The sequence below is a fragment of the Mauremys reevesii genome, linkage group 6 (assembly GCF_016161935.1).
Source record: "Mauremys reevesii isolate NIE-2019 linkage group 6, ASM1616193v1, whole genome shotgun sequence".
NCBI classification, from domain to species: Eukaryota; Metazoa; Chordata; order Testudines; family Geoemydidae; genus Mauremys; species Mauremys reevesii.
The window spans coordinates 38,492,978-38,510,041 of NC_052628.1; the positions used below are offsets into that span (position 1 = coordinate 38,492,978).

Genomic DNA, 17,064 nt, shown 5'->3' on the forward strand with positions numbered 1-17,064 from the left:
GGTACGCAAGATAAATCAGGCTCCTGAGAGGGGTACAGTAGTCTGGAGAGGTTGAGAGCCATTGCATTAAGGTGCCATTGACATATGGTACTGTACTTGTTATTGTATTTATTTATTTGCATATATACTAATATATAGAAACAGGATCTTGTTCATTAAATTCATTAAAGTTTGTGAAGCATTCTGATACCCATAGTGTTGCACAGCATAAGGAAGCCTATGAGGAAATTAATAATTCTGTCTTCAGAGCAGGGTTTGGATAGTGTTCAGTAAATAAGGCATGAGGCCACACATTGAACAATGAGGAGGAAACAAAATATTAAATAGCGGCTCATTAGATGAGTACCGTCCAATCTGTGCACTGAATGAGACATGGGTCTTTTATGAAAAAAAATAGTATGTCATCATGTAATTAAAGATTGTATCATAATATATATGCATAAAGGGAACAAATTAAGGTTGCACAGTCATTTCCTAATTTCAAGTGCTTGACTTTGTAACCTTAACGATGATCTTTTAACAGTTTTTTTGTGTGTAATTTCCTAGGTTTTAAAAAAAAGTAGACAGAAAAAACAGTAATTCCATCATGTGGCATCATACTGACACTCACAAGATTAATCAACAGGGTTGAAGCCTTTAGTTCTTCTTCGAGTGCTTGCTCATGTCAATTCCATTCTAGGTGTGTGCGCGCCATGTGCACAGTTGTCAGAGACTTTTGCCTTAGCGGTATCAGTAGGGTCGGCTGTGGCAACCCCTTGAGTGCTGCACTCATGCATTGGTATATTAGGCGCTGCCAACCGTACGTACTCTCAGTTCCTTCTTACCACTTGTGACGATTGGTTGGAGCTCCTTGCCTTCTAGATTGCAAGAGCATTTGCGGTTCTTTACAGCCTTTATCTTCTTTGTATATAGTTTGTAGGTACTTAGTTAAGTTAAATGTTAGGTTAAGTTGGTAGTTAAGAGTCCCGGCTGGGACTTCACCCCAGAGCGGGGCATGCCCCACTCTCCTGGCTTCAAACCATGCTCGTCATGCAACAGGCCGATGCCTATCAGTGCTCCCCATTACAGCTGGTTGAAGTGTTTGGGGGAATCCCATAGAAAGGACAAGTGTTGAATCCGTAAAAACTTTCAACCTGTAACCCAAAAGGAGTGGGCTGTCCGCTTGAGGGCTCTCCTCCTGGAGGTTGCACTTCATCCTGCATCGGAGCACTCCCACTCGGACCCCACGCCGACCACTTTGGCATCGGTGCGGAGTGCACCACTGGCATGGGGTTGTGCCGGTCCCCTTACCACCAGTACTGGCGAGCTTCCTATCAGAGATTGCCTCAGCCCAGGTCACCCTCTCTCAGATGGTCTCCCAGACCTTGGTCCCTGCCTGGGCGAGGCCGCTCCTTGTCACGGCACTGGTTCCCTTCGCCCGGTACCATTCATTGGGCAGGCGCCATTCCTGGCCCTTGCCTCGCTGGTTGCAGACCAGAGTCAGTCAGCAGTCTCAGGCTTTGATGGCGTTGCCCTGGCTGGTGGAAGGGCAGTGGTCCAAGTCGGACTGGGAGTTCAGCTCTTCACCAAGAAGAGGTGATTCACCACTGACTCGTGAGACCAGCGCGTCACCCGCAGCGACAACATGGCACCAGGAACTGTGGCCCACTCAGTGGCTATATTAGAAACTGGTGGGAGTGCCAGTAATGTCGGTCCCGTGTTCCCGCCAGCCCTCCTGGCTGCTTCGGAGAGGGAGGGGGATGCTGCTCCTCCACAGATGGTGCAGTCATCATCGTCAGACCCGGATGAAGCGGTGGCAAATCACTCCCAAACAGGCAGTCCCCCTGATGACTTCAAGTGGCACTGGGCCCTCCTTAAAAGGGTGGCTGCTAACTTGAACCCACAGATTGAGGATGTCGTGGAGGAGTCCGACCACTTCTTTAACGTTATATCCTCCTCCATCCCGGCCCGGGTCACACTGCCCATCCACCTCGGGTCCTTAAAAATGCCAAATTGGTGTGGCAAACCCCCTCTTCCATTCTGCTGGCTTCTAAGAAGATGGAAAAGAAGTATTACATCCCTGCAAAAGTGTTCGAATACCTCTACATGCACCCTCCAGCGGTGTCATAAACATACAGCTAAGGGTAGCATAAGATCCCTCTTTACCCTGTAAAGGGTTAATTCCTCTTTTACCTGTAAAGGGTTAAGAAGCTCAAGTACCTGGCTGGCACCTGACCCAAAGGACCAATAAAGGGACAAGATACTTTCAAATCTGGGGGAGGGAAAGGCTTTTGTTCTGTCTGTTCCGTGCAGCTTTGGCTGGAGCAAGATCAAAGAAGCAAGCAATCCAACTCCTATAGAGTTAGTAAGTATTTAGCAAGGAAATGTGTTAGATTTACTTTTATTTTGGCTTGTGAATTTTCTCTGTGCTGAGAGGGAGGGTATTCCTGGTTTTCTTTTTGTAACTTTAAAGTTTTGCCCAGAGGGAAACCCTCTGTGTTTTGAATCTGATTGCCTGTGAGATTATCTTCCATTCTAATCTTACCGAGGTACTCCTTTAACCTTTTTTCTTTAATTAAAATTGTTGTTTTAAGAACCTGATTGATTTTTCATTGTTTTAAGATCCAAGGGTTTGGGTCTGTGTTCACCTGTACCAATTGGTGAGGATATATTCTCAAGCCTCCCCAGGAAAGGGAGTGTAGGGGCTTGGGGAGTTATTCTCAAGCCTCCCCAGGAAAGGGGGTGTAGGGGCTTGGGGAGTTATTCTCAAGCCTGCCCAGGAAAGGGGGTGTAGGGGCTTGGGGAGTTATTCTCAAGCCTGCCCAGGAAAGGGGGTATAGGGGCTTGGGGAGTTATTCTCAAGCCTGCCCAGGAAAGGGGGTGTAGGGGTTTGAGGGGATAGTTGGGGAAAGTGGGGCTCCAAGTGACCCTCCCTAAATGTTTGTTTAAATCACTTGGTAGTGGCAGCGTTACCTAATCCAAGGTACAAGGAAGGATCTGTGCCTTGGGGAGTTTTTAACCTAAGCTGGTAGAAATAAGTTTAGGGGGGTCTTTCGTGTGGGTCCCCACGTTTGTACCCTAGAGTTCAGAGTGGGGAGGGAACCTTGACAAGAGGTGTCACTGGCTGTGTCTGCTGTGAATGAAAGGGACGGGCAGGGCCATGTTAGTGGCACACCAAAGAACAAAGAAGCCAAGAGACTTGATTTATTTGTCAGAAAGATTTATTCAATGGCCAGCCTACAATTCAGGGTGTCTAACCACCAGGCTTTGTTAGGCAGATACAATTTTAACCTGTGGGACTCCCTTAACAAGTTCAAAGAGGCCGTCCCACAAGATTGAGCCCAGGAGTTCGCCCCTTTGGTGGACAAGGGCACAGCAGTGGTGAGGGGAGCCCTCTAAATGGCTGGGATGCTACTGGCTCAGCGGCCAGGGTGGTCGCCTCGATGGTGGCCATGAGGTGCAGTTCCTGGTTGCAGTCCTCCGGGTTGTCCCAGGAGATGCAGGCCACTATTCAGGACCTCCCGGTTTGAGGGGTCGGATCTCTTCTCCAAGCTTATGGACTCAAGGCTCCATGGCTTTAAAGACTCCCGGGCCTCCCTCTGCTCCTTGGGCCTTCACACTCCTCAACAAGCCAGGAAGCCATTCTTTCCTCCATCTCCTCTGCCCCCATAGTCTAGGTCCTGGAGAACTCCCCAATTGGGTTTCTACAGGAGAAAGGAGCGAGGTAAGGGGTCTAAGCGGTGACATCCATCATCTTCCCACCTGTCTGCTCAGCCTGACCCTACCAGAAACCAGGGAGGCCAGAAGAAGTCATTTTGAGGGTACGCTCAAGGATGACGCCCCAGTCACTTCACTGGATCCACCCTCCCTCTCTTTCCTTGACCGCCTCCGCCCCTTCCGATAAGCCTGGTCTCAGCTAACCTCGGACCGTTGGGTTACACCCTGCAGTTCATAGCTGACCCTCCCTCTCACCCCCCTCCCCATCCCTCTGGAAGGTCGTGTTCCTGGTTGCAGTAACATCTGCCCACTGGGACTCTGAGATTAGGGCGTTCACTTTGGAACCGCCCTATATAGTCTTTTACAAAGACACAGTCCAGCTGAGGCTACACCTAGTTTTCCTGCCCAAGGTGGTCTCTCAGTTTCATACAAGCCAGGATATTCTATCTTTTTTCCAAAGCTGCATAAGTCAGAGGAGGAGGAGGAGGAGGCGTGTAGGCTGCATTCCTTCTACACGGAGAGAACCAAGCCATTCTGCAAATTGACACAATTGTTCACCATGATTGCCGACAGGATGAAAGGTCACCCAGTGTCCACTCAAAGAATTTCTTCTTGGATCACTGCCAGCATTCGCTACTGCTACGATCAGGTGAAGGTGCCAGCCCCTGTGACTGTAACCACCCACTTGACCAGGGCACAGGCCTCTTCGGCAGCTTTTCTGGCTCAAGTGCCTATCCAGGACATCTGTAGGGTGGCTACCTGGTCGTTCGTCCACACATTCATGTCCCATTATGCACTTACCCAGCAGGCCCGGGACGATGCTGGCTTCGGCAGGGCAGTACTGCAAGCCACTAAGCTATAAACTCCGAGCCCACCTCCAAGGATACTGCTTGTGAGTCACCTAGAATGGAATTGACATGAGCAAGCACTTGAAGAAAAAATGGTTACCTACCTTTTGTAATGGTTGTTCTTTGAGATGTGTTACTCATGTTCATTCCATTACCTGCCCTCCTACCCCTCTGTTGGAGTTGCTGGCAAGAAGAAACTGAGAGGATGTAGGGTTGGTGGCACCTAGTATACCGACGCATGAGCGCAGCACTCAAAGGGGCACCACAGCTGACCCTACAGATACCGCTAAGGCAAAAGTCTCTGACAACTGTGCATGTGTGCGTGCACACACCTAGAATGGAATGGACATGAGCAACACATCTTGAAGAACAACAGTTACAAAAGATAGGTAACCGTTTTATCTGTTGCACAGACTTCTGTCACTTCAGCTAACTGATAAGTCACATCAGCAGTAGGTTATCATCATCTGCATGGACTGGCACTAGAGGGGTGAGTCAAACACTTTGTCACTGGGTTTCACAGATATTTGCTGACAGCAGAGAAATGGTGAACTCGGGGATCTTGGGTTCCCATCCAGGCTCTACAGCGAAGTGTGCTCTAGTGGACACAGACCCTTCTATCTGCTCCCTAAGCTTGACTGCTTTTGCCTAGTCACCACCAACCTGTTTCTGTCCCAGTCCCCTCTCTTCCTCAGCCCTGGTCCCAATTCGATGCTCCTTTGCCTAACCAGTCTCAGTCTCCATTCCTCAGGCTTCTCAACACTGTTCTGGTCTCTTTGCTCAGGCAGTCCTAGTATTCCCTTGAGTTCCATCTGAGTTCCAGTCTACGCTCACTCTCGCAGTCTGTAACCTTTCCTCCACTCCTGGTTCCTCATCCAATCTCTCTCCTCTCCCCCCTGGACTCCAGTTGTTTTTTCCCTTCCTGACTTCTTTTCTTAGTTTTTTTGCCCAGCTAGTTCCAGTTGTCCCTCTGCAGCCTAACTCCTTATCAAAATCTGTCTCTCCTTTCACCCGCTCCCCAATTCTCCATCCTAATCTCTTCACTCCCCCTGCTATAAAGCATGGGGGCACTAGAGCTTGTTAAAAAAAATTCTGGAAACCTTTTCTTTAACATTACAAAACAATTTATTTTCCCTTAACCTCGTTCCCAGAAATGGCTATACCATTTTGGCTGAAACCTCCCAAAAAAATTCAGCCTGAGGCAAACACTAGTTATGGAAACTTTTTGCCCAAAGTTTGTCAGAGTTATAAACAACTGGCTGAATAATAGGAAGTGTCAGGCAACCTTAATAATAGGCAGTGCTACCAGCTCCTCTTATAATATAATTTTAGGTTCCTGAGTTAGAAATATCTAGCCTACATCTATAATGTTGTCTAATCAATTGGGCCTTAATCCTGCAAACACTAAAACGTATGTTACTTTACTCATACAAATAGCTCCATTGAATAAATTAATATATTAATTTGAACTACTCCATTCATGAGTAATGAATGTGCATTAGTGTTTGCAGGATTGGAGCTTTGGTATGTATTTCCCTTAAAAAAGAAGCAGTGACATAATAATGATAAAATATTGTTGATAATTTCACTTAATAACTCCATTTTAAAATTCACTGCTTAGAGAATGTGTTTTAGTACCTACAATGTTCAGCTTACCTTTACTGATGCCAGTTATGCTATGGATTTCTCATTTTCAGTGTATTTGCTTGTACCTTACATTGGTACTTAAAGTACAAAATAACTCTTCTGATTTTGTATGATAAGTGGAGCTTTATTCATTTTTGTGGGAAATCTCTTTCCACTGTGTTTGGTTCACAAAAGGTGTATCAGCACTCAGAAAACTTAAGTGTGAAATTATACCTGCTAAGTCACCATTAGCTTTGTGGACTGATTTAATCATTTTAAAGAGCCTAATGTTTTATTAGCATGAGGATGGTACTGTATCACTATCTATAACATTTTCTAGGAATATTTAAGAATATTTTTAAGCAGCTATATTTTGAAATGTGTTGTCTTTCTAGAGGTTTTGGTTTTTTCCCCTCTATTTATAAAGGACAGTTTTCAAAGGTCTAGTTTGATTTATGTTTGGTTTTGTTTTTACTGTGCAGTCTGTTTTTTTGTCTCACAAAACAAAAAGTGGACCCCTTTGTTGGAGGAAAATATAATCTAGTGGTTACTTTCTTTTTTATTTACAATGAATTCGTTGTTTTTTTCTCTCATCTATAGGCGGAGTGGATGATTGGAAAACTGAACTGCCCGTTCTGTGGTGCCCGTTTGGGAGGCTTTAACTTTGTCAGCAATACAAAATGTTCTTGTGGTCTGTTTGCAAATATTCATCTCTGCAAGAGTCGGATTGATTATCAGCCAGCTTGTTCATTTAGATTAGCAAGATCATCAGTAAAACACATGTCACTTTGCAAAGTTCCATCTGGTTCTAATAACAAAATACAGCACAGCGTGACAGGTGGAACTTTGGGACCCAGAAATCAAGGGCTTTCATACGTGGCCAAAAACACAAATGGTACTGGAAGATTAACAGAAGCACTTTGCCTAGAGGTGAGATCAGCCAGCTTTGAGATGAACAATAAAAAACTGCACTTCAAAGTGTTTAATAAAAAAAAAAGTCCTTCAGCTTCATGGCCTGTGAATGAGAGATGCACTATAAAAACTTGTCATAGGAAAACACACAGTTTGGATTTGAATATCAGAGAGAGACATGTTTTGTTGCCTTGTTTGTATGGCGTTTCCAGTAAAGGGCCTGTTTATCACAGGCAAAATGAAACACAACCCATTTACCCAAGAGGTAGCTTGCAATTAGAGTCCAATAGAAATAATAATTCCTTTCAGGGCCTATATAATTCTGATACTGATGAGCTACCAAAAAAGTTTCCAGTTACTTCCTGCAATACATTAACCTGTAGAGAGACAGAACGTGACTGCAGTTTTGAAGCTTCTGATCAATGTTCTGGGGATGCCACTGCTGACCAACTGCCTTTCATGATGGACCTCTCTTCATCTGTGAGTGCTGTAGAAGAGGACATTGGACAGCAGCACATCACATCTGTTGATCTTCTGCAGCCTGCTAATTTTTCCTTGGTTGCTGTCAATCAAAAGCTAAGCAAAAGAGAGAGAAACAAGTTGAAGAATTTGAGGAAAAAACAAAGAAAGCGGGAAAGGTGGCTTCAGAAGCAGGTGAGTGTGTGAAAAATGACCCACAGCTTTGCTTGTACAATTTGGTGTGTCAGTAAGAGAGGAGCTTGAAGAGACTTTTTTTTTAAATGTTGCCTTTTAGTGCCTGTGAAAGATTAATAGTACTGTCCACAGCCAGGCATCATGAAAACAAAAGTTGTGGAGCCTTCCTACATACTTGGTTTTTCCAGTTCAGTTTTTTCTCTACTGCAGCAATACTGCTTTTTGCCTACAGAACCACATTTTCATGAATGGAGATTGCTAGTCTAGTCAGTTTCTGTCACATTTCTTGTAGTTTTATGATATAGAAACAAATCTGCAGTAGTATTCTAATACCACAAAACTTACTTGATGTGATGAAAGCAAACTTGAACCCAGTTCTTATAAATTACAAGCACTGACTCTCAGGATTTCCTGACTACAAAGTTAACGTGACACACTTTTTCACAAAAGTAATAACCAGACAGGTAAAATTTGTAAAAGCTGTGTCAGAAGACTTACATTTAACTATTACTTATCATAAGATGATTATATATAACTATAGTAACAGATTATTTTCAATATGAGAGATAAGAGCCTTTAAGAATTTTTAAAAATTGAAGGGGTCTGATTCTCTGCTCCCTTGCAGCTTTTGTGATATTTACCCATGTGCAAAGGGGGAATAAAATCCTACCATTGAGATCTGATAACATTTTACATTTGCTTTGTGCAGGTGTGATTAGGGTGACCAGATGTCCCGATTTTATAGGGACAGTCCCAATATTTGGGGCTTTGTCTTATATAGGTGCCTATTACCCTCCACCCCCAACCCGCTTTTTCACACTTGCTGTCTGGTCACCCTATGTGTGAAAGACTACACAATGTGAAAGTCAGTAGAGAATTAGCCCCAAGAAGTTTGTTTTCATATGTAATCTTTACATTCTAACTATTTTTCCATTGAAAATATCTCACTGATGAATAAAGTATCCAGCTACACTCAACTCTTTCTGATTAATTTTTTTAAAATTATGTAATAGCAGTGTGAATGCAATTATAGTTTTCTGTTTACTGAAACCATAAAAGGAAAGAACAGAATTAAAAGGTGAAACTATTTTTATTGTACCAGGGATGGTCATGAGATGTTTTACAAAATGACCAGGAACAGGAATTATAACAAACAACAAAGTTATTGCTAGGTCAGAGGAAATGAAGGCATGAGATTAATTATAATCTACTGTGTGATACAAATATTAATATAACGTCCTCCGTATAAAATTCAGGAAGGATTCTAAAACTTCCAGCAGTAAAATAGCACATGCCTGATAAGAGGTAAAAATAGGTATTATTCATGTCAGAGAAAAAGTATCTACTCAAGAAATCACTGCTGTTTTTATGGGGATATGTAATTTTAACAATGCTAGGTAGTGACATCATGCTACTATATTTCAGCTATGGAATGTAAAGCCACTGTAAACCCAATATTTAAGGAGTTAATAATTGATTGGTTTAAACTTCATAGCTTAAATTTGGTACAGTATACATACACCATAATTTTACACTCAAAACAAACTATTTGAATAGGCTGTACTCTTTTAGTAGTAGATATCAAAATGTAATATTAATTTTAGTAGTTTCAGATTTTTTTGTGTTGATTTTCTTTTAAGACAATACTATACTCTGGAGTGAAATTCACCTGTTTGCCAGAGGGCCAGCACAAGGCCAAAGCACCACTCAGGCTCTACTCGTGAGGGCTTAAGTGGTATATAGGCCTGGCACTAATCCTCTGCACAAAGTGTATTTCACCCTTAATATATATACCATTGTATAGGCATAATTTCATTCCAATTGGATTAGGTCCATGAGTCATTTAGACCCATTACAATACATTGTAAATGGAGCCACTAGAATATCACAAAAACTCATATTAAAATCAATGAATTGATTTCAGAATTGGTACAGTGGAAAAAAATCAATCTGGACAAATGACTATGCAGGTGCAGCTGCTGTGTTTCTAAGTTAAATACAGTGTTCCAACTTGTATCTGTGATGGGCCTTGGGACAAATCACAAGATTTTGCACTGTCCCATGAAACCTATCATATTATAGCTACAATTTTATATTTCTTTCAAGGAGAGAATTCTCATTGCCATTATGTGACATTTTAAAATTTTTGTTTTGGCTTTAAAATACCTCTCTGAAATGAAGAAGAAAAAAAAAGCTATTAAAACTTTGAGTGGGATTTTCAAAGCTAACTGAGGGGATTTGGATGCCTATTTCCCATTAATTTAAATGTAGGTTAGGTTTCCAAATCCCTGAGGTAGCTTTGAAAATCTCAGCCTTAATTGCTATTGTGCAAGGAGTCCAAAATGGCAGCTACTAGGACATTTTATGTGTGGAATTTCGCAGGTTCCAGAGTGCAAAACCATATAAGACCTACACGGCCACCGCACCTTTTAAAAGTAATGTCTGTTAAGTTTCTCTCTGCAATTTTTTTTATTATTATTTCTACTTTGAGGGCTTGAATAAGGAGAAATACATTTACAAAATTATCTTTCCTTTTTTAACCCTCACCTCCCCAATTCCTCTCTGTTTATATATTTGATGCATCAGATGATGTTGTTACACATGATAAACCTATTTATTGAATGTACAAATTCAAAAGAAGGTATTTAGCGATATGTGTAAACAACATGTTTACTTTAACCGAGCTGTTATTGGTCATATGTTGTTATGTTTGTTTTTTGCATGGCATTGGTCCTCAATTATAGCCAAAACTTGATTTAGTATTTTAATTTTAATCTTAATATTTTTACATTTTACAGTGTAATACAATGAAAACACCAGTTTTTAGTTTTAAAGGATTATCTGTATTATGGAAGCCTGACTGAAGCCTAGGTTATCACACCTCTCATCATAGGCGCCGATTCTGGGGCTGGAGCACTCATGGGAAAAAATATGGTGGGTGCTCAGCACCCACTGGCAGCCCTGTCGATCAGCCCCTCCCCAGCGCCTCCCGCCCGCCAGTGATCAGCTATTCAGCGATGTGCAGGAGTCACTGGAGGGAAAGTGGGAGGAGTGGGGGCAGGAAGAGGCGGAGCAAGGGTGGGGCATGCTTGGGGGAGGAGATAGAACAGGGCAGGAAGGGGCGGGGGCAGAATGGGGCAGGAAAGGGTGGGGAAGAGCGGGTGTGGGAAGAGGCAGGTGGGGTTTGGAACCTTGGGGAAGGGGTGGAGTGTGATCGAGGCCTGGGTGGAGCAGGGATCGAGCATCCCCAGGGACACCAGAAAGTCAGTATCTCTGTATCTCATGGTGTGATTGTAGCCACATAAATGGAAGCAGAATCAGTAATCAGCAGGATAAATATTAATTGGGAGGTTATGTTCAGTATAATCTGGGAAACAACTAACTTTGTAATGTCCTTGAATAAATTGTTAGTTACCAGATGTAGGCCTTGCTGGAGCCACTGACATGTCTATAAGTATGAACAAAAGTAGACTGTAAACCAAAGTAGGTCTTGTTAGAGTAGTAACAGTAGCTGACCAAGCAAACACATTTCTGAGAGGATGTCGCAAGAATACACAGACCTCTCGTAAAGATAAGGCTGGGATGTCAGAATAATGGATGAGGATGTTTTGGTCAAACTATGAAATACGTGGTACAAGGGTGGTAACTAATATAGAATATAATATGTAACTTGTTTGTATCAATGTATAAAAGGAGAGTGGAAGAAGAGGAATCTTTGTATTGGTTAGGGGACATTACGTTGAATGAGCTGATACCTTGTCACGGGCATACATGCATTAGTGTGCTTATAACCAGTGAACCGTGATACTGATACCATGCTTGTTCGAGTCTTCGCCACCGAAGTGAGCCTGTGGTCTTTCTGTATGATTAACGTCGAAGTCTGCTGAGGCTGCAAGCTGTGCTAATGCGGATAACATTAGAGCTTCAGGAATAGCACAGGACCGATATAGAGATACAAGAATAACACCAGAAAACAAATTGTTTAGTTTTATATGTACTGTAAGGCTAATTTTCTTATTTAAGCTGGAGTACCTTTTATGTGTGTTTAGCAGGAGAGGCCATTCAAAATCAATACTCTAGATACTCAGGATGAAATTCTGACCCCATTGAAGTCAATGGCAAAACTCCAGTTGACTTCAGTGGAGCCAGGATTTCACCCTCAGTACTCTAGTTTTCTTGAAAGTTACAAGCAATATTCACTTCTCAGTTTTAACATAACAGTTTTGAGAAAGTGATGCCTAGTTTTAGTTTTTAACTTGTAATAATAGTTTACCAGCTGGGTCTTCATATCTTTGATGTGAATATGAAAGAAGAAGGATGGAATTATTTTGTTTCAAAAAGAGTGGGAATTATTATTGAACTCTGATCACTAACATCACTGAGGATATTTCTTTTCAGTAGGTTGTCTGTAGATACTGTTATTCCACTGAAATCTCTTTCTCAAAAATGCCTCACTTGAAGACCCTCACATTTGGGCAAGAAACTTCTACTGCCACAGGTTAAACAATCAAAACTTGAAATGGAAATTGCTATGTTTTAGAGATTTTTAGAAGGGGCCAAGATTGGGCTAAAAAAGGAATACAAATCTGGTTCTTTAGTTGTAGAAGCTATCACCTATCCATAGTTCTATTTTTTCGTTCATTTATAATTAGAATGGACGATATTTTTGGGCTGAAACAAAAACAAAATTTTGACATTTTCCAAATGAAACATTTTAATTTGAAATGACTTGACTTTTCTAAATTTATTTTGATTTCATTAAAATACTAAGACTTTTTAAAATAACTCAGATAAAAAAAAAGTTTCATTTCAAATTGTACACAATGTTTCATTCAACCCCAAATCAAATATTTTAGACTTTTGGAATGGCCACCGAACCAAAAATATCAGTTATCTGCACAGTTCTGGCTATAATAACATAGAGAGATTTTAAGGTATATCTTCTGAGTGGGAAAACTAAAAATTAGATTTCAATCTTAGTTCTGTATTTTCTGACTTCAGAGGGCTTGATTTCTCAACCTTAATGTTGCATTAAGGCTAGTCTTATATGTGGAATATTTAAACGATCATTTATAAAATGTGCTTTTCAGGCTCTCTAATCATACCTGGCAAGCTGTGCAGTCATCACACCCCTACCCCTGTGATATTACCTTCCCATAAGAGTATGGACTCAGAAGTGCAAACCACACTTACAGAAATACATGACCTAGTCCAACGTGTCACAAAACAAGAAAATCCTCCCTCCTTACCATCACACCTCTTTCCAAGCCTGCCCCCCTAGTTAATCTGCAAACCCGGCCCTTCTTCCTAGGCTTCCTTCACTGACCCTACCATGTCACCCCACTTTGTACCATCCTACTTAGGACCAGAGGATGTGGGTAGTGCCACAAATGGACTTGTGTTTTGAACAATGAATTGTTCTGTAGTGTCACAGTGCCATGATTTTGAGCTTGCTTGTTACCACATACTTAGCAATCAGATGATAAAAATTCACAAAAATGAAAGTGCATAAGCTTATAGGGGGTTGATTGAAAGAGGTTAGATCGGGAACATCTCACTGCCGTGCTCTTTGTGGGAATCTCTGTGTAGGACTTTTTCCTGATGTGAGGTGAATTTATCCTAATCCTTCTCTATACAAGTGTATTGTGTATTTCATTTTTATTTATTTTTAATTAAACCTTTTCCTCCCACTATCAGCTTGAGAGAGAGAGGATATATTTTCAGACTTTGGACAAATTCATCTGTAAGTGCATAGGTTTATTCTCTGGATTTAGCCCATTGAAAGTAAGTGAATTTTTCCTGTGGTACACTGAGCCATCCCCACTGCAGCCGCTGGCCCCAGCACCTCACCTGTCTGATCTGCGCCACACTCAGCCCCCCACCTTCCAGTCCATCCTGCCCAAGTGCAGTGTCACTTCTCATTCCAGAGGGGGACACGCGTTGCTGAAAGTGGGGCAAGGCTGGGTAGGCCTCCAAGACAGAGCCCTGGTGCAGGAGCCAGCCCCACAGCTGTTGTGAGAAGCAGCAGTGCTGGCTGCCATACTGTCCAGTGTGCCCGCTCAGGTTTAACCCTGTGGCTGCAGGGCCAGACCTGAACGGTGCTGACGCCCTTCTTCCCCCTACCCCACCCTGAATACAGAGGTTCCAATGCCACTTACTCAGTTTTGGTCCTATGACAGAGGGACTGCAGGGCCAAACCTGTGTGTACGTAATGTGCATACGGCTTGTAGGTACCACTGCCTGCTATTGTGGTAAGCTAGACTATATCAATACATTTTGTGTGTTATAATGAGGTACATGTTACAGTGTTTATAATTGTGTTAAAATTCATCAGCCTTAAATCATAAGTAGTCTGTATAGAGAGTTCTGTAGAGGACTGCATAGAATGAGGACTGCATAGAATGAGATGTAATGACTAAATTGTGTTTTTTAACAGCAGGGGGCACCAAACTTCCTCTAACTACAAAATGATGGAAAATTGTTAACTTCTATCAAAGAACAGCATACAGTATAGTTAAGGAACAGGTTTGATACAGTACTGTATATTGTTAGCAAGGTAATAGAGTACAACAGTTACAGTATTTATTTCTAACAATCATATGTTTTAAGAATAACAGTGGTGCTTCTTACTGTTACTATAGCCAAGAATCTGCCAGCATTTCTATTATAAAATGTCTTTATTAAGGATCTTGTTATATATGTACTTATACCGAAAGCATGCCCTGGCCTGAAGCTTATGATAAAATGTCTAAAAGGGCTCATCCAGGGGACTGTCTTTTTGCCTTTCTGTAAATTTGATTTTATTTGGTTTTACAATTGTTTAGTTACAGAAAGAATATGTGGTTTGTTTAGAATTTACACCATCTCATTGGAAAGGGTCATTGAAACTCAGGTCAAGGAAAAGTGTTGGGCTCTTGGCTTTAATTTATAACTTGACAACTGATATGTGTTTTTGTATCTCTTCAATAATATATTGAAGCTAAAAAGGGTCTGTCTTACAAAGATACATGTTGATCAATTTTTAAAAGGTTTATTTTCATTATGCTACTAATGTTAATTTAAACTCAGATTAAACAGGCAGATAAGAAATTATGACAGCTTTTAAAATGCAAACCTCGCAAGATAGTCTTGTGGTTCAGATGCTGGACTGGGACTCAGGATGACAATCTAAAATTTGGTCATTTTGGATGAACCAGAATCACCTCTACTGATGGGTACTGAAAGACTCTTGGTATCAGACTCTAGTTTCTTGCTGGTATTGAATCATTCCCTGACACAGACATGCTTTCTGGTGCCCACTCAAATGAGTAGACTCCCTGTCCCATATTCATGATCATCTGCCCTATCTCTCCCCTGGACTATGATGAGGGAGCTCCTCTGACTGCCAGATTTCTGTTCAGGATTCACTCAATTACCAGTCCAGAGCTGCCTCTCCCAACACCTTCTCCATAAAGGAATCTTCAAGGCACAGGCCACCCCTTGCTCTTCCTGGTCTGAGCATTCATGGGTGCCCGCTCCCTTCCCATATGAACCTCCCCACTGGTCATTCTGGGTTGCATGGGCTATCTGTAAGGAACAGTTCTGAGCTCCTAGCTACACTCATAGATCTCTACCATCGGTCATCTCCTCAAAAGGAGTCTTTTGAGAGTCAGTGGATAGATGTAGCTTTTTATCAGCCCCTGCCACTAATCTCTCTTTCTCCTCACCTGATGATGCAGTGATGCCACCATCCCACTCAGACATCCATGATTTTAAGCAATATCGGGATCTCATGATATTGCAGATTCTCTCCAGATCCTGTTGGAAGAGATTAATGAGGTTTCAGCATAAACTGATTAACATCCTTCTTACTGCCTCCACTGATAACTGCCTACAAACAAGGTTCTGCTTGAACTTGCAAAGACAATTTGACAGACTCCAACTACAATACCCTCTACTGCAAGAGAGCTGATAAAAACTACTATGTTCCCCTTAACGGATCAGAGTCCCTATATTCAACTTCATGCTCTTTGGTAGTTAATGCAGTCAATGAATGTAATGAGCAACACCACTTTAAGATTCACCTATCATGATAAGGACCAAAAGAGGTTCGATTTGTTTGGCCATAAAAGTTATTATTCTGCTTCACTACAATTTAGAATCACCAGTGACAACTCCTGATGACAAAATACAACTACACCAACTATAGGAAGTTCAATGCCTTTATTGACCATCTGCCACAAGAACAACGAGAGCAACTTCAGGCTATCATCAATGCGGGCCAGTTGTTAGTGAGGATTTCTCTTCCAGCATCCCTGGAAGCAGCTTACATTGCAGCATGCTCAGTATCAACAGCAATTGATATGTGCTGTGTTTCTTAACATCAGTCATTGGGGATCCTGAGAGAGTCCACAATACTGTCGGGGATCTCTCCTTTGACAGATTCAGACTATTCAATGAATCCCCTGATGAGTCCTTGCACTCTTAAAAAAGATTCCAGGACTTCCCTTCAATCTGCAAATAAGAGAAAATTTAGCAAGTGACTAACAGCACAGATGTCTCGCCCCATTCACTTCCCAGTTGCCATGACCAACATGTCTCGGGCTTGGGTCCATAGGATTCATGGGAGCAGCCACACTCCAACCCTCCCTCTGTGACAAGTGACAGATGTGTCTCTCGTTGGATGGGGAGCTCATCATCACAGTCAAATCGTCCACTCAGTAATCCATTCCTCACATCAACTTATTGGAACTCAGAGCAGTCAGATAGGTCTGCACACACTTCCTACCTGTGATCAAAGGCTGATCTGTAAGAATATTGACAGATAACAGAGCCCCCATATACTATATAAATTGCCAGGGAAGAGCAAGATCAGTTTTTTGCTCAATATTAGAAAATAATCAACTGGAAAGACATACCCGCAAAAGTGAAAGAAGTTCCATCATTGGTGTTTTGAACAGCTCCTTCTGAATTTGAAGAACTCTGGGCTGTCTCTGAGTTCTGTTAGGGTTCACCCAGCAGCAATTACAGCTTTCCACTCCATAGTTAAAGGGCTCTCAGTCTTCATGCACCCCACCACCTCTCAGTTTATTAAAGGATTATCAAACCTTTCCCCCCATGCTAGACAACCTTAGTCTGGCATGGGATTTAAATTTGGTCCTTAATTCCCTAATGAGGCCTCCCTTCGAACCACTGTCTAAGTGTGTCCCCGTCTACACCTCTCCATGAAAATTGCATTCTTAGAGCCTATTACCTCTGCTAGGAGAACTGGAGAATCAGGATCTTAATGGCTGACCCTCCCTACACCACCTTTTATAATGAAAAGGTATCTTTCTGGACATAGCCCTGC

At 42.1% G+C, this 17,064-nt stretch overlaps 1 protein-coding gene across 10 annotated transcripts in view; it reads left to right on the forward strand.

Moving 5' to 3' along the window:
* RNF180 (ring finger protein 180) overlaps nucleotides 1-17,064 on the forward strand; it is a 135,785-nt gene that overhangs the window by 38,260 nt on the left and 80,461 nt on the right. For 8 of the 10 annotated variants that reach the window (XR_005600443.1, XM_039544739.1, XM_039544738.1 and 5 more), the window contains one exon: nucleotides 6,771-7,736. Coding sequence is in view for 7 of the 10 variants with exons in the window: in XM_039544739.1 (XP_039400673.1) it covers nucleotides 6,771-7,736 (966 nt within the window). In the remaining 3 variants the exon portion in view is untranslated. Of the gene's footprint in view, nucleotides 1-6,770; nucleotides 7,737-14,172; nucleotides 14,293-17,064 lie in introns of all 10 variants that reach the window. The other 2 variants (XR_005600441.1, XR_005600442.1) reach the window with 2 other exon arrangements.